We start from the raw sequence: 22,971 nt of genomic DNA, 5'->3' as shown, positions 1-22,971 counted from the left end.
ATACTATTTTTGTGAATTGTTCAAAGAAGATTATACTTTTTTGAATTGCAGTTTATGGGCAGGATCAGAAATTAATTTTGGGAGCATGAGTTGTGTTCCAGGCAACTGAATGCAATTGGTGCTTCCTTTAACTGGTTAGAAACCATGGATTAATTTTATTTATATAGTATAATTGAATGAACTCAAGTGAATAAATATTCATTAGGCATTTTTTCACCGCAGTAGTTGATATTAGAAAAGCACTCCACGAACCTTCATTATCTAAATAAGATTAGTTCTTGTGATGTTAACTATTAACATCTGGTGAGTTCTGTGTTAATATTGGATTAGACTGATCGCTGGAGAGATAATTGTGCTAAAATATTTGTTTTACAGAACTGGAAGCTTTGATAGACAAAACAGAAGCTGAAACCAAGGATCGTCTTAAAAGCATGGACCGCTGGAAGAGCATGGAGAAAGATCACATGGATGCTATTAACCATGACACCAAGGAGCTGGAGAAGATGACAAACCGGCAGGGCATGTTGCTTAAGAAAAAAGAAGAATGCATGAAGAAAATCAGAGAATTGGGCTCATTGCCACAGGAAGCTTTTGAAAAGTATCAAACATTGAGTCTCAAGCAGGTATTATATCTTGAACAACTGAGTATTCCAAAATGGAAAAGAAAAGTCATTTCTGGCATCAGTTCTATTACTGTTCATTCAATCAAGGGATATAGGCTGAGTCAGCATACCTAATAGCTCCTGAGGTGGCAGTTCACTTCCAACTTCTTGAGATTCTACAGTCCTTGAGGTGCAGATATACAAATGCTATTTGGGAGAGAGCATGAATGTCAAGGAATGGGTATTATATTTCCAAGTCATGATGGTGTGAGACTTGGAAGGCAACATCCAGGTGATGGTGTTCCCATACTTTAGCATAGAAGTGAAAGTGTTCCATTGGCCTTCCATGGATTACACATAAATCACACCCCTTTGACTTTACTGTATGATTGTTTTGTACATTCGTTTTGAGCTTAACCGAGATACTATATATATGGAAGAATGAAGTGTACATTTCTGCAGATCATGGAAGTCACTGAATTTGATGAGTTGTTCCCCAGTTCTAGTGTGTGCAGGGGGTTAAGCAACACTAGCGATAGTTTAAAGTTTTCAATTTAGCATCACCTGCTATTATCTTAATGTTTCATAATGGAAGGCCTTTGGGCAGGAGAATTATTGGACATGGAAGCTAATAAATTTGGCGTGTACAACCTCTTTGACTAGGTATACATATTCTGAAGTGAATGCTTCACTAAATTGAAAAACTTGTAAAAAGTGTTGCATATACTTGAAGATTGGTTATGAGCGCCATCTGCAGGTTGAGTGAATCATTTGATGATTTGCATTGCAATACTGCATGAGTCACCTTCTTTTATTCTCTGACGTAATCTGCTTCTTTATTCTCCATGTGTTTATGCTGCTATGTATTAAACTTATAGTTGCTAAAGTGTAAAAGAGAGGCGAGAGTGGATATTGGACTGCTGGAAAATGATTCTGGCGAGGTAGTAATGGGGTACCACGAAATAGTGGACGAACTGAATAAATATTTTGCATCAGTCTTCACTGTGGAAGACACGAGCACTATGTTGGAAGTTCTGGATGTCAGGGGACATGAAGTACAGACACCACAAAGTACTATGCTCAGTTCTGGTCACCTCACTACAGGAAGGATATGGAAGCTATAGAAAGGGTGCAGAGGACTTTTACAAGGATGTTGCCTGAATTGGAGAGCATGTCTTATGAGAATAAGTTGAGTGAACTTGGCCTTTTCTTCTTGGAGTGATAGAGGATGAGAGGTGACATGATAGGGGTGTAGAAGATGATGAGAGGCTTTGATTGTGTGGGTAGTCAGAGGCTTTTTCCCATGGCTGAAATGGCGAAAACAAGGGAGTAAGGTGCTTGAAAGTAGGTACAGAGGAGATGTCGGGGTAAGTTTTTTACGCAGCGAGTGGTGAGTGCGTGGAATGGGTTGCCGGCGATGGTGGTTGGAGGCGGATACAATAGGGTTTTTTAAGGGACTCTTGGGTAGGTACATGGAGCTTAGTAAAATAGAGGGCTAGTTCGTTCTAAGGTAAAGACATGTTCAGCACAGCTTTGTGGAAGGGCCTGTATTGAGCAGTAGGTTTTCTGTGCATCTATCTGCACTGCCGTAAATCGTGGCTGATCCTTTTTTCCCTCTCCTCAGCCCCACTCCCCAGCCGCCTCCCTGTAACCCTCCTTGCGTGTCCAATCTTCCCAGTCACTGCTGTCAGGCTAATTGGTCTCTAATTTCCTTTCTGCTGCCTTCCTCCTTTCTTATTAAAGTGACATTTGCAATTTTCCAGTCCTCTGTGCCATGCCAGAGTCCAATAATTGTTGAAAGATTATTACTACTGCTTCCACAATCTCTACCGTTACCTCTTTCAGAACCCTTGGGTACAGTTATCTGGCCCAGGTGACTTATGAACCCTTAGGTCTTTTAACTTTTTGAGCACCTTCTCCCTTGTAATAGAAACTGCATTCACTTCTCTTCCCTCGCACCCTTTAACATCTGGCCCACTGCTACTGTCTTCTACAGTGAAGACTGTTGCACAATACTCATTTACTTCATCTGCCATCTCCTTGGTGCCGGTTATTATTTCTCTGGCCTCATTTTCTAGTGGTCCTATATCCACACTCATCTCTCTTTTATTTTTTGCATACTTGAAAAAGCTCTTTGATATTGTTTGCTAGCTTGCTTTCATATTTCATCTTTTCCCTTCTAATGATTCTTTTAGTTTTTAAAAGCTTCCCAATCCTCCATCTTCCTGCTGATATTTGCTTTGTTGTCTCTTTTGCTTTTACATTAACTTCCCTTGTCAGCCACAGTTGTACTATTTTGCCATTTGAGTATTTTCTTTTGTTTTTGGAATACATCTATCCTGCACCTCCTCATTTTTCCTGGAAACTCACAACATTGTTACTCTGTTGTCATCCCAGCTGGCATATCCTTCCATTTCACTTCGGCCAACTCTTCCCTCATACCACTGTAATTTTCATTACTCCACTGAAATACTGCTACATCTGAATTTACTTTCTCCCTGTCACATTTGAAGTTGAACTCAATCATATTGTGATTACTGCCTCCTGAAGGTTCTTTTACCTTAAGCTCCCTAATCACCTCCAGCTCATTACATAACACTCAATCCAGTATAGCCTTGTAGGCTTAACAACAAACTGCTCTAAATAGCCATCTTGTGGGCATTCAACAAACTCACACTCTTGAGATCCATTTCGAACCTGATTGTTCCAATTAACTTGCAAGTTGAAAACTTCCATGACTGCCCTTTTGACACCCCTTTTATATTTCCTGTTGTAATCTGTGGTCCACTTCCCAGCTACTGTTGGGAGGTCTCTATATAACTACCATCAGGGTCCTTTTATTGCAGTTTCTGAATTCAACCCACAAAGATTCAACATCTTCCACATCTTGTCACATCTTTCTACTGATTTGATGCCATTCTTTACCAGCAGACCCATGCCACCCCCTCTGCCAACCTTCCTAACCCTCCAATACAACATGTAACCTTGGACATTCAGCTCCCAACTACAGCCATTCTTCAGCTACGATTCAGTGATGGCCACAACATCATACCTGACAATCTGTAATAGTGCAACAAGATCATCCACTTCATTTCTTATACTCCATGCGTTGAGATGTTACACTTTGAGTACTGTATTTGCTACCCTTTTTGATCTGAATCCCTAATGCACTGATTGATACTCATCCTGCTGGCTGCAATTTTGGCCTATCAGCTGCCTGCCCTTCCTGACAGTATAACTGCATGCTATCTTTGCTTTTTTACTATCTGTCCTATCCTGAGTCCCTTCACTCTGATTCTCAGCCCCCTGCCAAATTAGTTTAAATCCTCCCCAACAGCTCAAGCAAAACTGCCCGCGAGAATTTTGCTTCCCCTTGGGTTCAGGTGCAACCCGTCACTTTTGAACAGTTCATACCTCCCCCAGAAGAGATCCCAATTATCCAAGAACTTGAAACCCTGCCCCCTGCACCAGGTTCTCAGTCACGCATTAATTTGCTATATCATCTTGCTCCTACCCTTTCTGGTATGTGGCACAGGCAGCAATCCAGAAATTACTGTCTGGGAGGTCCTCCTTCTCAGCTTTCTACCTTGCTGTCTAAATTCTCGTTTCAGAACCTCTTTGCATTTTCTTCCAATGTCATTGTACCAATATGTACCAGGACATCTCTCCCACCCCTCCAAAGTTTCCCTAGGCATTAAAGTAATTTTGAAATTTTATACCTTTGGTGTCTTATTTTCATTTTTTTTCCTGGGGAAAATTGTCTTATGCTGCTTTAGAATCAGAGAGTCATTGATAAGTACAGCACAGGAACTGGTCCTTTAGCCATCCAGTCCATGCTGAGCCATTTAAACTGCCTAATACCATTGATCTGCACTGGGACCAGAGCCCTCCATGTACCTATCCAAACTTCTCTTAAGCATATAAATTGAGCTCGCATGCACTACGTACTGGCATGACCCTCTGAATGAAGAGGTTTCCACTCATGTTCCCCCTAAACTTTTAACCTTTCATCCATAACCCATGACCTCCAGTTGTAGTCCTCAGTATAAAAGGCCTGCCTGCATTTACCCCATCTGTACCTCTCATAATTTTGTATACCTCTATCAAATCTCATCTCAAATCTTCTACATTCCAAGGAATGGAGTCCTTACCTATTCAGTCTTTCCATATAACTGGATCCTCCAGCTCTGACACCATCCTTGTAAATTTTCTCTGTACTCTTTCAACCTAATTTACCTCTTTCCTGCAGGTTGCTGACACAATACCTGCAACACCTTGCACTTTAAATCCATCTCCCATTTTTCAGCCCATTTTTCCAGCTGGTACAGATCTTGCTACAAGCCATGGTAGCCTTCCTCACTGTCTGCTACACCTCCAATCTTGGTGTCGTCCACAAATTTGCTGAAATTTGTTGTCATTGCAGATCATTGATATGGATGACAAACAGCAAAGGACCAAGCACCAATCCCTGCGCCACACCACTAGTTACAGATCTCTAGATAGAGAAGCAACCACACGATGCCTTCTCCAACAAAGTCAATGTCTAATCCAATTTAGTACCTCACCTTGAATGGCGAGTGACCGAACTTTCTTGACCAACCTCCCATGCGAGACCTCGTCAAGTGCCTTGCTAAAGTCCATGTAGATATCAGCCACTGTTTTGTCTTCATCAGCTTATCTTGTAACTTATCAAAAAACTCTGTAATATTGGTTAGATACCATGCATGTAGCCATGCTGACCATCCTTAATCAGTCTATACCTATACAACTACTCATACATCCAGACCCTTGGAATACCTTCCAATAACTTTCCAAATACTGATGTCAGGCTCACTAACCTCTAATCTCCTGGTGAAACATCATTGGCTAGCTTTTTCCAGCACCTCACCTGCATATCTTTGCTTGGGCCCTGACAATCTCTGTGCTTACCTCCTGCAGGGTTCAAGGGAACACCTTGTTAGGCTCTGGGGATTTATCCACTCTGATTTGCCTCTGGACAGCAAACACCTCCTCCGGTGTAATCTGTATAGTCCATGAAGTTGGTGGCACTCTGCCTTATAGACTCTGTGTCCATCTCCTGTGTAAATACAGATGCAAAAAAAAATCACTTAAGATCTCCCCCATCTTTTGGCTCCACACATGGGTTACCATTCTGATGATCCAGAGGGCCAATTTTGTCCCTTGCAATCTTTTTGTTCTTAACATATCTGTTAGAACCCTTTAGATTCGCCTTGTCTGCTAGGGCAAATTCATGCCTTCTTTCAGCCCTCCTGATTTCTTCCTTGAGTGTTCTCTTGCATTTCTTATACTCTCAGCACTTCATTTGTTCCTACCTGCCTATACCTGCAATGCACCTCCCTATTTTTCTTAACCAGGGCCTCAATATCTCTTGAAAACCAAGGTCCTGTACCCTTTTATCTTTACCTTTTATTCTGACAGCACATACAAGCTTTGTACTCTGAAAATTTCACTTTTGAAGACCTCCCACTTAACAGGTACATCTTTGCCAGAAAGTAGCTCATCCTAATCCACACTGCCAGATCCTTTCTGATTCTATCAAAATTGGCTTTTCACCAATTTAGAACGTCAACCCATAGACTAGACCTGTCTTTTTGCATATTTACTTTGAAACTAATAGCATTGTGATCACTGGTATCACCTGTGAAGTTCACCTACACAAACTTCTGTCACCTGCCCTGTCTCCTTCTTTAATAGTTGATCAAGTATTGTGCACACTCTTGTTGGGGACTTGTTATGGGAATCCCAGCCGATAATGTGGAAAGTTAAAATAATCTACTGTAACAACTTTATGTTTCTTGAAATAGTCTTCGTGCTCTCTATAAATTTGTTCCTCTAAATCCTTTGGATTGTAATATTGCCACATTAATGTGGCTCAGTTCGACCTATAACACCTAATTAGACAAGTTGTCCAGTCTGTCCTGACTGAGCACTACCATAATATTTTCCCTGACTAGTAATTCCACCCCTCTCTCTTTAATCCTTTCCGCTCTGTCACATCTGAAACAACGAAACCCAAAACATTGAGCTGCCAGTCCTGCCCCTCCTGTAACCAAGTCTCACTAATGGCTACAATATCATAATTCCTGTGATGAAATCTATAGCTGCTTCTAGTGATACAACATGGAATGGGGTCCTTCACCCTACTGAGTCCATACTGACCCTCAAGCATTCAGTTACATTAATTGTAGACTAACTCCATTTTATTCTCTCAACTTTCCTCAGACTCTACCACTAACTTAAACAGCAGGGCCAATTTATTGTAGCTAATTAACCTACAAGTCCACAAATTTAACTCACTCAGAGAAAACCCATGCAGTAATGGAAATAAAGTGCTAACTTCACAGAGTTTAGGAGGTCAGATTAAACCTGCTGGTACTGGCTCTTATTATTTTTATTGTTGTATTCTCTGAACTATCTTACCAAATGTTGCAGCACAAAATATTAACAACATTTAGTTGTGCGTTGTGAAGAGATTTATTGTCATCATTTTGAAGAGGATATTGCCCTAGTTACTAGGTAGGGAACTGGTTCAGGGCAGAATTTGTACCTGCCTGATTTTTATAAATGTGGATTTTATTGGAGATGATTCAATCAGAAAAATCCTGCAGGATGTGGGTTGATGCTACTGTTTGAATGACTCAACTATTCTCCATACTAAAGGTGAAATACAGGTTGCAGTAGACAGTGTATATAGGCTTGGAGTTGTTTCTCGCTTAATTATCTTGTACCTTAAGCATTCATTCACTCATTCTTAGTGCTCAATGACAGCAGTCTGTGCCACTGACAAAGTTAACTGCAGCAGTGATCTAAAATGTTTTTCCCAGTATAGTGGCAAGTGGAAGTGAGGTGCATTTATATCTAACAAAAGAGTGTTTTTTTGGACTGTGTCCCTGCTTTTTTTGTGCATTATGTATCACATTGAAATAGGTTATTGTGGTCTTGGATCTCTTCTATATTACTTACTATGATAAAAACAGTGCAAACAATTTTTAAGAGAACTTGTTTTACACTTTCTGATTCAGCAGTAATTTTAGTGCCCTGTATGTCAATGATAATGCACCTCAATGTAGTCATCGCAATCAGAATTAGGTTTAAGGTTTGAAAATGCTGAAGTAAGGGAGTTGAGGTAATGTACTTTAAAAATGACTTTAATACTTAAGTAATGATTGTCTTCTACTGATGCCAGTTTGGTGACTTCATACATTTATTCTCTACATCACTTGACTTCCATTTCAGATGAAGTCATCAGTAAATAGTACACGGGTTCAATTGTAATATTTACATAGAACACTATGTAAATTTGAATATTCTTGCTTGAATATTCAAAGCAAAAGTCAGGTGGGGCAGTTGATTCCAGGAATAACAAAGTTAATGCATCAAGCTCTGGTATATTTCAGAGGCCCTCCATAAACTATGATCAGTATTTTTCAGAGATGTGTAATGAGTCATTCCAGTGAGGACATCTTTGATTGTGATGCTGAGTCATGAAATGATTCATTGGGCTTTTGGTAGATTGGTAGATTCATTGGTAGATCAGATTCATTGGGCTTTTCCTGCAAATTCTTATCATCCATATGATTTGACCATGTATCCATTCTGTAAAGCCATCTAAAGCTCAGAGCCATCATAAAAGATGTACAGTACACAATTTTGTGCTAGAACCTATTGTCAAAGTGGTGGTTGCTGGTGTTGATTTATGGGAAAATATATGGGCTAGATTCTTTCTGTAAAAGCTAGATTGCCCCATGTGAAATGCCTGGAGAAACTTTGAAAATATAAAGCCACACTGCTAGGTTTGCCAGCAGTCGACCTAGATGTTCCCTGACATTCAGAACAATTCCAAAAGTGCTGGTGGCATCCGTCGGTCTCGAGAGACCATGGATCTGCGCCTGGAGTTTCCAGGGCACAGGCCTGGGCAGGGTTGTATGGGAGACTGGCAGTTGCCCAAGCTGCGGGCCTTCCCCTCTCCACGCCACTGATGTTGTCCAAGGGAAGGGCACTAGGACCCATGCAGCTTGGCACTAGTGATGTCGCAGAGCAATGTGTTGTTAAGTGCCTTGCTCAAGGACACAAACGCGCTGCCTCAGCTGAGGCTCGAACCAGGTCTTCAGGTTACTAGTCTGATGCCTTGCCCACTAGGCCACGCGCCAACAGTATTAATTCAAAACAGTAATTCCAAAAGTATTAATTAATCAATTATATAAAGAAAATCTGGTTTGGGGAGGGCAGGTGCTGGAAGTCTAAATAAAACAGAAATTGTTCGAAATCGTAGGAAAAGGTCAGGCTGCGAAGAGAAATGTCAATGTTACAGAGACTATCTGAAATACTAAGTCTGGTTCTCTTCTCATATATGTGGACTGGCTTGCTGAGTATTTCCATTTTCTTTATACAGTGGTGCTAGAAAGTTTGTGAACCCTGTAGAATTTTTTCTATTTCTGCAGCATGAATATGACATAAAATATGATCAGATCTTCACAGAAGTCCCAAAACTAGATAAGCTAACCCAATTAAATAAATGCACAAAAACATGATACTTGTTCATTTATTTATTTATTGAGAAAAATTATCTAAAATTACATGTATTTGTTGGAAAAAGTATGTAAACCTCTGCGGTAATGCCTTCTACAAAAGCTATTTGGAGTTCAATCAATGAGATGAGATTGAAGGTGTGGGTTGTAGAGGCACCATGGGCTATATTTTAAAAAAAGACACAAAGTCAGGTTACTGACAGAGCCTACTCTTCTCAAGAAAGATCTGTTTATATGCACCATGCCTCAATCAAAACAACTTTCAGAGGACCTTAGAAGAATTGTAGAGATGCATCAAGCTGGAAAAGGCTTCAAAAGCATTTTTAAAGACCTAATCATTCATCAGTCCACAGTAAGAGAAATTGTCTACAAATGAAGGAAACTCAGTACTGTTGCTACTCTCCCTAGGAGTGGGCATTCTGCAAAGATCACACCAAGAGCACAATGTGCAATGCTGAAGGAGGTGAAGAACCGAAGGCCAACAGCAAAAGACCTGCAGAAATCTAGAACTTGCTAAAGTCTGTTGGCATGTCCACTATAAGAAGAACATTGAATAAGAATGGTGTTCATGGAAGGATCCCACGGAGGAAACCACTTCTGTCAAAAAAAAATTGCTGCATGTCTCAAGTTTGTAAAAGATTACCTGGATGTTCTACAGTGCTTCTGGGACAATGTTCTGTGGACAGATGAGAAAAAAGTTGAACTTTTTGGAGAAATACACATTGCTGTATCGAGGTAGAGGGGCACTGCACACCAACACCAAAACCGCATTCCAACTGTGAAACATAGTGGAAGGAGCATCATAGTTTAGGGCTGCTTTGTTGCCTCAGGGCCTGGACAGCTTGCAATCGTTGTGGGAACAATGAATTAAAATTGTAGGTTGACATTTTACAGGAGAAAGTCAGGGTAGCAGTCTGTCACCTGAAGCTTAATAGAAGTTGGATAATATAACAAGACAATGATCCAAAGACGAGGTAAACCAATAACAGAATGGTTTAAAAAGAATGATGTTTTGTAATAGCTGAGTCAAAGTCCTGACCATAATCCTATAGAAATGTTGTGGAAGGACCTGAAGCAAGTCGTTCATGCAAGGAAGCCCACCAACGTCGCAGAGTTGAAGCAGTTTTGTAAGGAAGAATGGACTAAAATTCCTCCCAAGCCAATGTGCAGGACTGATCAACATTTACCGAAAAAGTTCAGTTGAAGTTATGGGTATATTCACGTTTTTTCCAACAAATGCATGTAATATTGGATCATTTTTCACAATAAATAAAGGAACAAGTATGATGTTTTTTGTGTTATTTATTTAATTGGTTTATCTTTATGTAGTTCTAGGGCTTGCATGAAGATTATATTTTAGGTCATATTTATGCAGAAGTAGAGATAATTCTTCAGGGTTCACAAACTTTCTAGCATCACTAGAAAATACTTAAAATAATTCAAGAAGACCATAAGACGTAGGAGCAGAATTAGGCCATTCAGCCATCGAGTCTGCTCCACCATTCCATCAAGGCTGATCCTGGATCCCGCTCAACCTCATACACCTGCCTTCTCGCCAGATCCTTTGATGCCCTAACCAATCAGCTTCCACCTTAAATATACGCAAGGTCTTGGTCTCTACCACAGTCTGTGGCAGAGCATTCCACAGATTTACTGCTCTCAAACTAAAAAAATTCCTCCTTACCTCACTTCTGAAGTGTCACCCCTCTATTTTGATGCTGTGCCCTCTAGTTCTGGATACCGTCACCATATTCTTGTTTGAATCCTCCCTACATCTACTCTATCTAGTCCTTTCAATATTTCAGCAAGGAGGAATCTGCAGATGCTGGAAATCAGAGCAGCACACACAAAATGCTGGAGGAACTCAGTGGGTCAGGCAGCATCTATGGAAAAAAGCAGTCGATGTTTTGTGCCGAAACCCTTCAGCAGGACTGGAGAAAAAAAGCTGAAGGGTAGGTTTCGAGGGTGGAGGGGGGAGGGAGAGAGAAACAAGGTGTAAGTGAAAATTGGATGGGGAGGGATGAAGCAAAGAGCTAGGAAGTTGATTGGTGAAAGAGACAGAAGGCCATAGAAAAAAGGGGGGGGGCAGTGGAGCACCAGAGAATGGCATTGGGCGGGCAAAGAGATGACATGAGAGAGAGAAAGATAGAGTATTGGAAAGCTATGAAAGCAAGCTAGCAAACATTATCAAAGTGGATAGTAAAAGCTGTTTCAACTATGTAAAAAATAATAAAAGAGATGAGAGTGGATATAGGACCACTAGGAAATGAGGCTGGTGAAAAATAATAGGGAACAAGGAGAAAGCAAATTAACTAATTGAATGTTTTTCATCAGTTTTCACTGTGGAAGACGCTAGCTGTGTGCCAGATGTTGAAGGGTGTGAAGGAAGAGAAATGAGTGTATTTTACAAGGGAAAAGGTACTCGAAAAACTGAAAGACCTCAGGGTACATTGATCACCTGGACCAGATGAATTGTACTTTAGGGTTCTGAAAGAGGTAGCGATAGAGATTGTGGAGGCATTGGTAATGATCTTTCAAATATCATTGGACTCTGGCATGATGGCAGAGGACTGGAATATTGCAACTCCACTTTTTAAAAAGGAGGAAGGCAGCAGAAAGGATACTATAGACCAATTAGCCTGACTTCAGTGGTTGAAAAGATGTTCGAGTCACTTGTTAAGGGTGAGGGCTATGGAGTATTTGCTGACACAGGACAAGATAGGACAAAGTCAGCATGGTTTTTGTGTGGGAAAATCTGCCTGACAAACCTATTGGAATTCTTTGAGGAGACGACAAGTTGCATAGATAAAGGGGATGCAGTGGATGTATTTGGAATTTCAGAAGGCCTTTTGACATGAGGCTGTTTACCAAATTAAGAACCAGTGGTATTACAGAAAAGTTACTGGCTTGGTTAGAGCATTAGCTGATTGCTAAGAGGCAGCGACTGGGAATAATAGGATCCTTTTCTGGTTAGCTGTCAGTGTCTAGTTGTGTTCCACAAAGGTTGGTGTTGGGACTGCTTTTTTAATGCTATATATCAATGATTTAGATGATGGAATAGTTGGCTTTATTGCGAAGCTTGCAGATGATAAGATTGATGGAGGGGCAGGTAGTGTTGAGGAAACAGGTAGACTTCAGAAGGACTTAGATTGGAGAATGGGCAAGAGAGTGGCAAATGAAACACAATGTTGGAAAATGCATGGTGATGCACTTTGGTAGTAGAAATAACTGTGTAGACTGTTTTCTAAATGGAGAGAAAATACAAAAATCTGAGATGCAAAGGGACCTGGGAGTCCTTGTGCAGACCACCCTAAAGGTTAAGTTGCAGGTGAGGAAGGCAAATGCAGTGTTAGCATTCATTTCAATAGGTCTTAGAATACAAGAGCAGGGATGTGATGCTGAGGCTTTATAGGACACTGGTGGGCTTTACCTTGAGTATGGCGAACAATTTTGAACTCATCTAAGAAAAGATGTGCTGGCATTGGAGTGGGTTCAGAGGAGGTTAACATGGATGTTTCCAGGAATGAAAGTGTTATCGTACGTAGAACATTTGATAGCACTGGGTCTGTATTTGCTGGAATTTAGGAGGATGAGGGGAAATCTCATTGAAACATTTTGAATGTTGAAAGGCAGAGACAGAGTAGATGTGGAAAGAATGTTTCCCATGGTGGGAAGTCTAGGACAAGAGGGCACAGCCTCAGGATAGAGGGGGCGTTCATTTTAAACAGAGATGTGGAGAAATTTCTTTAGCCAGAGGGTGGTGAATTTGTGGAATTTGTTACCACAGGCAGTTGTGGAGGCCAGATCGTTGTCTGTATTTAAGGCAGAGATTGATAGGTTATTGTTTGGACATGGCATCAAAGGTGACAGGGAGAAGTCTGGGGTGTGGGGCTGAGGAGGAGAAAAAAGGATCAGCTATGTTTGAATAGCAGAGCAAACTCGATGGGCCAAATGACCTAATTCTGCTGCTATGCCTTATGGTCTAATTGATTTGTGTCAAGACCCAAACTTGCTGACAGTTACTAGGATATCTGCCAGGATGCAAGTGTGAATGGGTATTAAATTTGGCAGTTCAACAAAGGTATGGTATTTCCTGGTGGGATTGAGGCCTGTGTGATCATAACAAGGGCCTTGTGGATAATTAATATAATGCACCTCTATTGATACCTTCAGTAAAACTGGAATATTATAAATCTCATCCAGGTAATAATAATGTAATATTTTGCTGTATTTACATCAGTCACTGCATGAATTGGTTTGGAAATTTTTAGTGTGGCACTTATAATTTAAAGTTTGTCTTGTTAGAACCTACTGGTGGTGTTTTGCTTTTTGAAAGTTGTTTTCTACTGTTTGTTATTTTTTTCTATTTGTTTCCTATCTTTTCCAGCTATTCCGGAAATTGGAACAGTGTAATCAGGAGCTGAAGAAGTACAGTCATGTCAACAAAAAGGCCTTGGACCAATTTGTGAATTTCTCGGAACAGAAGGAGAAACTCATGAAGCGACAAGAAGAGCTTGACCGTGGCCACAAGTCCATTATGGAGCTTATGAATGTACTTGAGTTGAGAAAATATGAAGCCATACAGCTTACTTTCAAGCAGGTAAAATATTGTGTGATATTAATACCGTAGATTCCGGACTACAGAGCGCACCTGATTAAAAGCCGCTGGCTCTAATTTTAGAAATAAAATCAATTTTTTAATTGTAAAGGCCGCACCGGATTTTCGGCCGCAGGTGTCCCACGTTGTAATATGAGATATTTACACAGAAAGATATTACACGTGAGGATTTTTTTAACTTTTAATTAAATCCATATGGTAACAAAAACAAATACATATTGCAAATGCTTTTTTTCGAACCGTGCCCGTACGCGGCTACTTTTAAATATACGTTGCGTATACTTCTTTACTGAACAACATTCCAATATCTCCTAACGACTGGTAAAAAATATATATATTGCAGCCTACCAGGAAAAGTTATTGATCACCTTTAACTTAAAAGCAGCGTTCGCTCAGATCCAAAGCCGCTCGCGTAATGCGCTCCCTCCCTCCGTCCCGTTTCATCGCAAACCGGCATTTTCCCACAAGACACCGCGAAACCGGGTGTGACGTCATAGCATCCCGCGATGTAGTACAGAAAACAAATATAGTTAAAACTCTTCTAACTTTAACTAGAAAATGAATTACTAAGCGAAAATATTATAAACTAAGTAACTGCCATAAGGCAGCACAATGCTTCGAGTGTTTTCCATGTTGATGAGGGTGAGTACAAATGACTGATTTACAATAATTTAATTGTGAAAGTGCGCTTGATTTATCGTACAATTTCATTGGACCTCTGTGAACTACTCATCAATTTTATTGGTCTACTGTTATGAGGCAAAATGTTTACGAGGCGGCATGAAAAAAACCATGTATTAGCCGCTCTGGATTATAGGCCGCAAAGTTCAAAGCTGTTCAAAATGTGGGGAAAAAGTAGCGGCTTAAAATCCGGAATCTACGGTAGTTTATAACATAGGTGAATATTAAATCTGTACTACTTTATTGTTCAAAAAATGGCTCAAAATAACTAGTGTCTTTTTCTGCGATGTAGTATTTTTGATCCTCAATGGACATTCAATGTAAACTTTGTAACTCTCGTAAATATTAATAATGTGGGGGGGATGGGGAGTGTGGAGTGGATATTTATATCAAAGGCTTAGTGAAAATCACTTTCTTTTAGAGAAGATTCTGCTTATTTGTCACATGTCCATTGAAACATGTGAAATGCATCATTTCCGTCAATAACCAACACAGCCTGAATATGTGCTGGGCGAAGCCTACGAGTGTCAACATGGCATGCACACAGCTTACTAACCCTTACTAATCCATATGTGTTTGGAAAGCGGCAGAAAGCCAGAACACCCGGAGGAAACCCACACAGTCACAGAAGAAGTACAAAACAGCACAGGAATTGAGCCCCGTTCACCAGCACTGTACAGCGTTGCACTAACCACTGCAACTCTGTCATGCATACACTACTGTGCCATTTGTTTTCAAGTCTGATCCATGATCTGTGGGACATTCATGTTAGCCATCAAGATTGTGGGTAGTGGGTAGTTAGACCACTCCTGAAGTGTCCTAGTTAGTCAATGTATAACATCAAAGTGCTACAGATGAATGAAGTACCCCGCCTTTATTTGTGAGGGGGTTTCAAGATGGCGCTAAGGATATTGCAAACAAATATTACAGTATCCTTAGCTCCTTGCTCCTGTGCTGAGTGAGCTTGGTATTTAGCTTGCTTCACTCGAGAACCAAGTAAGTATGATTATTGTCAGGGTAGTACCTGATTTACTCGTTGAATGAATTACTTGTTTCTAAATTTCTGAATATTGTAGTTAAACAGACAATTGTTTTCAGTGCCCTTTGCTTAAAAGCAAATCTTGATATTTTGAGTTCGAATTTTTAGTCATAAAATTGTTGAGGTTTAAAGAATTTGTTTGGCCAAAAGCTTTTAATTATGCTGTTAAATAAATGGTTTGTCTATAATTCAGTGGTGATAGCAAAATGCAGACAGCATTATGATAAATTGGAAGCCATTATGGTGCGAAGTAGAGAGGGAGATGGTTTGATAGGCAGCACAGAATTATTGATGAACTGGTAGGTGGCAAATAGTTGAGACAAAATTTCATCCAAGGGAAAATGACAGAACATCTTTAGCCTATACCAGGTATTGCATTAAACTTCCTTAAATTTTTTCATAAATTTATTTTACTGATTAAAACTTTGTTACAGTTGCATTAATCAGCAATTAATTGACAACTATCTGCAAACTAAATTATAGTAGTGATAGGATGCAATTGATGGAACTGAATGGGGCATTTTTATGACTTTCGACAATGTGCTCCTTGTAAAGAAATTGCCTGTAAGATGATGATAAGCAGAGGCTTCAATGTAGAGTGCATCTTTTGTAATAAGCGGAGAAAAAATTCTCTAACAACTAGTTTTACTCTGCGTGTTTATGCATGGTCATCAGCTGAACAGTTAAATGTTATCGAGCTTTGAGTTTAACAATACTGCTTGAGCTAATTCTGATGCAATAACAATGTGTGGCATTAATGTAAAAAAAGAAAATGTGTCATCTATGTTGTCATTTTTTTAAACTATGAAACATTTTAAAATGTTACTCTGAACAGGTATCCAAGAATTTCAGTGAGGTGTTTACAAAGTTGGTCCCAGGTGGTAAAGCATCCTTGGTTATGAAGAAAGGTGATGCAGAAGGAAGCCAGTCACAGGATGAGGGTGAAGGCAGTGCATCGCAGAGCAGCGTGCCATCTGTTGATCAATTCACAGGAGTTGGAATTAGGGTAACTGAATCCATTGCGTGTAAAATTTAATCAGTTTGTATGCCTGCAAGCCTTGTTTTCAGTGATTGTGTTTTTAGGGTTGAATAACTCTGGACAAAAAAGATTTTGCTTCCTGAGTACTTTACTATTGTACCATTTTTTTTGAAATCACCTATATTTATTATTTCAATTCATAATTCAAGTCAGAATAACTGATGCCAAGATTAAGGAAAGGATTTATGTTGGTCCAGAAATCAATCAGGTCATCATTGACACACAATTTAAAAAACTTCTAGTGGGACTGAAGAAAATTACATGGAAAGCATTGTTGAAAATTTTCTTGGCAATTACAGAACACCAAGCTACATGCAGCTAGTTGACAGCATCTAGTCCATGCTGAAACCATTTAAACTGCCTACAACCTGCATTGGGGCCATAGCCCCTCATACCCCTACTATCCATGTACCTATCCAAACTTCTAAACGTTGAAATCAAGCTCGCATGCACCACTTGTGCTGGCAGCACATTCCACACTCTCACGACCCTCTATTGAAAAGGTTTCCCCTAACGTTCCCCTTAAACTTCTCACCTTTCGTCCTTAACCCATGACCTCTGGTTGTAGTCCCACCCAACCTCAGTAGAAAAAGCCTTCTGGCATATACCCTATCTATACCCCTCATAATTTTGTATACCTCTATCAAATCTCCTCTCAGTCTTCTACAATCTTAGGAATATTCAATCTTTCCTTATAACCGAGGTCCTCCAGACCTGGCAACAACTTTGTAAATTTTCTCTTTACTCTTTCAACCTTGTTTACACCTTTCCTGTAGGTGGGTGACTAAAACTGCAGACAGTACTCTAAATTAGGCCTCACCAACATCTTATACAACTTCAACATAACATCTTATCTCTGTACTCAATACATTGATTTATGAAAGTCAATATGCCAAAACCTTTCTTTTATGACCCTTTCTACCAGTGGCGCCACTTTCAACAAGTTATGGACCTGTATTCCCAGATCGTTTGTTGTACCACACTCCTCAGTGCCCTACCATTCACTGTGTAATAACCTGGTTGGTCCTACCGAAGTTCAAGACCTCTTACTTGTCTGTATTAAATTTCACCTTCTATTTTTCAGCCCTTTTTTCCAGCTGATGCAGGTCCCTCTGCAGCCATAATAGCCTTCCTCACTGTCCAATATGTCCCCAATCTTGCTGTCATCTGCAACTTTGCTGATCCAGTTAACCACATTATCATCCAGATTATTGATATAGATAACAAACAACAAAGGACCCAGCACCAGTCCCTGCGACACACCACTAGTCACAGGCTTCCAGTCAGAGAGACCACCCTCCTCGTCCACTCTCTGGCTTCTCCCACAAAGTCAATGTCTAATCCAATTTACTCCCTCATCCTGAATGACGAGGGACTGAACCTTCTTGACCAGCCTCCCATAAGACATAGGAGTAGAATTAGGCCATCTGTTTCATCAAGTCTGCTCCGCCATTCAGTCATGGCTGATCCTTTTTTTCCCTTCTATCTGCTCGTCAACCCCAGTTCCCAGCCTTCACCTTTGATACCATATCCAATTAAGAACCTATCAATCTTTGCCTTAAATAAACCCAACGACTTGGCCTCCACAGCTGCATGTGGCAACAAATCCCACAAATTCACCACCTCTGACTAAAGAAATTTCTCTGCATCTCAGGTGTCCCTGTATCCTGGGGCTCTCCCACCAAGGGAAACAACCTTTCCACATTTACTCTGTCTAGACCTTTCAACACTTTTCAACAGGTTTCAATGAGATTCCCCCCCTTATCCTTCTGAATTCCAGCGAGTACTGACCCCAAGCCATCAAATGTTCCTCGTATTTCATTCCTGGAATCATCCTTGTGAACCTCTTCTGGACCCTCTCTAATGCCAGCACATCTTTTCTGAGCTGAGGGGCCCATAACTGTTCACAATATTCAAGGTGAGGCCTCACCAGTGCCTTATAAAGCCTCAGCGACACATCCTTGTTCTTGTATTCTAGACCTCTTGAAATGAATGCAAGTATGACATTTGCCTTCCTCACCACTGACTCAACCTGCAAGCTAACCTTCAGGGTGTTCTGCACAAGGACTTCCAAGTCTCTGGATTTTCTCCCCATTTAGAAAATAGTCTGCACATTTATTTCTACTACCAAAGTGCATGACCATGCATTTTCCAGTTGCTTTGCTAAAGTCCATATAGACATCTACTGCCTTGCTTTCATCCACTTTCCTAATTAATTTCCACAGAAAACTAAGATGGTAGACATGACCTACCATGCACGAAGCCATGCTGACTATCTGTAATTAGTCCATGTCTATCCAAATACTTGTATATCCAGCCCCTTAGAGTACTTTACAATAACTTTCCCACAACAGATGTCAGATTCACTGGCCTGCAATTTCCTGGTTTCTGTGTAGAGCCTTTTTTAAAATAGCAGAACTACATTGGCTATCCTCCAATCCTCTAGTACCTCTCCTGTCACTAAAGATGATTTAAGTATTTGTGCTTATGCCCTGGCAATTTCTGCACTTGACTCCTGTAGGGTCCAAGGGAACACCTTTGTCACACCTTGGTGATTATCCACCCTGATTTGCCTCAGGGAAGCAAACACCTCCTCGTGCTTCAGCATATAAAACCATGCCACTAAAGATTCATTTTCTGTATTCCCATTTAGACTTCTTCCCTGCAAATCTTGGCACTGTCATAGAGAAATAGTATCGGAGCTGCAGTCCATCAGTGCTGGCTCATTATTGTTGGATACTTATGCGAGAAGTATCAGACACTGAGTACAATTGAAAATCATCAACAAAACATTTTTAACTTGAATAAAGTTTAAATTAAGTTGATCTTATTTTAGCAAAAGGTTTGTTCAACATTGTTAGACAATTAAGTGTGTTATATTTAATAAAATTTCATTGTTTCTCCAATTTGCTATGTAATCCAAGTAGTTAGATTATGTTCAGCTTCAAGCAAACAAAAAATTCTGAGGAAGCAACACTTCTGAAAGAAATTTGTCCAGTGTAATTAATAGACAATAGGTGCAGAAGTAGAGATCATGGCTGATCGATGATCTGTAGATTATTTTTACTTAATGGTTACAGATGAAGAGGTTTCATAAACCTAATGAATCAAGTTGGAAAACTTAGTTTTGATTTTTGTGAAATCAAAGAATAAATTAGCATGTTTTAGACAGTTATAGAGAATTATAATATTCAGTCTGATTATTGCATGTTTTGTTACACAAGTAGAATGCACAAACTCCTAAGCTTAATTTCTTGTGACAAATTTTAGTAGTTTCGTTGAGCATTTCTTTTCAGATTTTTAACTTTGTCAGCATGTTTTATGTATAGGTTCTGGGGTTGTCTTGGATGTTGTCGTTTGTGATGCACATGTGATGCTGCAATTTAGTAACAGGTCCTTTAAATTCATAAATAGAGCAGACTGGTTTTCATGTTAACTACTCTTTTTTCAGTGAGATTAGACCATTCAGAATCTAATTTATCAATGTCTTTGCATAGTTGATAGGTTTTACAGCATTTTAATTCCTTTTCTAACATTGGCAGGTGTCATTTACGGGAAAACAAGGAGAAATGCGAGAAATGCAGCAGCTTTCTGGGGGTCAGAAATCATTAGTAGCACTTGCTTTAATCTTTGCCATTCAGAAATGTGACCCAGCACCTTTTTACCTCTTTGATGAAATTGACCAGGCCCTGGATGCTCAACACAGAAAAGCTGTTTCAGGTAAACTTTCCAAACAAAATTGGTGATTTCAAAGCACTTCTTGGTTTTGCTCCATTGGCATGTTGAAAAGAACGTCATAGAGACAGTGAAGTTCAATTTTATTCAAATGTAGAAAGTAGGCTATTAAGTTCAACATATTAATCAGTGAAATCATGATCTCCATCTGTCTTAACTGAGATTAACTACTCCAACTATTTATTTTTAAAATTTTATTTATTGAGATACAGTGCGTAATAGGCCCTTTTGGCCCTTCAAGGTGCACCAGCCACACAGCTGCCTCCATTATAACCTTAGCCTAATAACAGGACTGTCTACAATGACCGATGAACCTACACACATCTTCGGACTGGGAAAACCCACGCAGTTATAGGGAGAACGTGTAAACTTCTTACAGACAATGGCAGGAATTAAATGCAGGTTGGTGGTACACTGTGCCACCAGTACGCTAATGTGTCCCTCTCCCCCCCCCCCCCCCCCCCCCCCCCAATGCCAATGTAAATGAAACATCCTGGTTTCCTTGGCTGTGTAAGTCTGGGGAAGACGCTCTCCAGACCCACCAAACCTGTGAGATTGAGGCGGTTCTCCCACCCCAAACCCTGATTAGTGTGGATGCTGTGTCATTTACTACCCTGTTACAAATTAATGCCATGAAATAACAGACAGTACACTGCATATGATTAAAGGAATTATATTTATGAATCTTATTTAACTAATGGGTCAGTAAAGAAAAGGGCCCATTTTAATTAAACAGTCTACTTGGAGCTCAAGGTATCACCATATTCACCTATCCTCAATCGATCTCAGCACCTGGCTTCATCGAATCACGGTCCCGCACTGGGTGAATCCTGTTCACTTCAGCGTCTTCTCTCTTCATCTCCTGCCGAACAAAAGCCCCAAGCCCAACCTTGGTGTCCCTCACCAGGGAAACCTTCCATCATCCTAATTGGATGACACACATTCCTCATCATCCCTTATCTTCAACAATAACCCAAAGAGGCTGAAAGCAGAACAGCTGCTCTTACAGAGCTACTAAATGGAATACCTAGGCATAACTGTAAAAATGTGAACCAGGGCATTTCATACAGTTGAAGTTGGTAATTATTGACTGAGTTATGGAAATAACAACATAGGGTCACCTTGTATAAATTGTAAAGTTTAAGAGGTGGCACAGACAGAAGTAATAGTCCATTTACTGATTTGCTTTGCTGTGCTGTACTAAGTCAGAGTTGTGTTTCACTTTATATTTAAAGTGACTGTTGCCCTCACATTATGCTATGTACAAAACTAGGCAGGAAGTTAAACACCTCAGAGCCAGAAGGTTCAGGGTTTTTAATGTGAGAATTTTATGAAACTGAAAAAAGTTAAGTAAAACACATATTAGATTTAATATAGAATCATTGTGCGCCTGAATTATTCTCACAATCAGTGTTGAACAAGGCAAATCACACATGCAACATTTTATACCTATGTTGTGGATAGAACAAACTTATGGCCTAACAATAGGTTGGTAATGAGGTACAATCAACGTAGTACTAACTTCAAAGTACATCTGCTAAATGTTTAAAAAAGCTTATGACTGAGAGATATTGCTGTTTCAATGGAAAATAAAGAGTGGATTGAGATGGATATCTTTTTGCCGAGTTTGCTCCAAATTGAAATTGGAATTAACCTGCGTGGAAAATAGTTTAAATAGCTTACTAACAAACTGCATGCAAAACGAACAGTAGCTCCAGAGGCAGAACACTTCCCATCTGACATCCATAATGTCAAACTTAAGTACTGAAACTAAAAGTCAAATTATCATTTAATTAAGTGTTTAAAGAAGGACAATCTCAAAACAGTCCTGAAAGCAGTCTTACTGCACAGTCTTTAACTGTTCTACCTCACTTTGTTGATGTGATCGGACTTTTGGTTTCCATGCTTCTGCTGGAAGCCTCTCTGAATGAATGGTAGTCAGAGGTTGAGAGTATAAAACTAGGGTTATTTCGCATTTCTGTATGTCAGCAGACAGATCATATATAGAATGAAAATAGTGGAATAAGGGTACCATGTTTTGTTTTATACTCAGACCCTTCAGTTATCCACCATTCTTGCATGTTGTTCGGTAGTTTCCCCACTGTAGGGTTCATTCCTCTTGCAGTGTCCAAGAAACTCAGTCCTGGTAGGTGACCCTCTTTTTTTGCAGCTTGTAGTTTTTTTTTATTAGTTTTTTAATGCATTTTCTACATTGCTACAGATAGAAAAAAAAACCCAAATCAAAATGAAGAAAATTAATACAGTGCAAAAATAAACATACAATAATAATATAATACAAAAAAGATAATTGAGAAAGCACCCAAATTGAAGACATATAAAATTGGTATCCTCCCCAAGCCCCACAACAAAAAAAAACTCCAGACCAACCACAACACAATATAGAGAATATAAATCAGGACATTCAAACCCCCAAAACTGTAAATACACTTAAAAACAGAAGATAATAATGCCTACTACCAAAAAAAAGAGCTGAAAGCAAGGGACTGAAAAAAAAACCTTAGTTAAGAGGAAGGTTATGAAAGAACTCAATAAAAGGTCCCCAGACCTTATGGAACTTTATATCCGAATTAAGAACTGAATAATGAATTTTTTCAAGGTCTAAGCAGGACATAATATCATTAAGCCATTGAGCATGTGTGGGCGGGGCAACATCTCTCCATCTAAGGAGGATTATACGTCTAGCCAGA

At 39.8% G+C, this 22,971-nt stretch overlaps 1 protein-coding gene across 1 annotated transcript in view; it reads left to right on the top strand.

Annotated features, from left to right (window-relative positions):
- smc3 (structural maintenance of chromosomes 3) overlaps positions 1–22,971 on the top strand; it is a 122,323-nt gene that overhangs the window by 79,931 nt on the left and 19,421 nt on the right. The window contains exons 24-27 of the mRNA XM_073026853.1: positions 376–623; positions 13,539–13,751; positions 16,325–16,495; positions 20,071–20,248. Of these exons, the coding sequence (XP_072882954.1) occupies positions 376–623; positions 13,539–13,751; positions 16,325–16,495; positions 20,071–20,248 (810 nt within the window). The remainder of the gene's footprint in view (positions 1–375; positions 624–13,538; positions 13,752–16,324; positions 16,496–20,070; positions 20,249–22,971) is intronic.

This window comes from Hemitrygon akajei, chromosome 23 (genome assembly GCF_048418815.1).
Source record: "Hemitrygon akajei chromosome 23, sHemAka1.3, whole genome shotgun sequence".
Classification (NCBI taxonomy): Eukaryota; Metazoa; Chordata; class Chondrichthyes; order Myliobatiformes; family Dasyatidae; genus Hemitrygon; species Hemitrygon akajei.
Note: the sequence above shows the minus strand (reverse complement) of the source record. Positions and strands in the feature narration are given on the sequence as shown.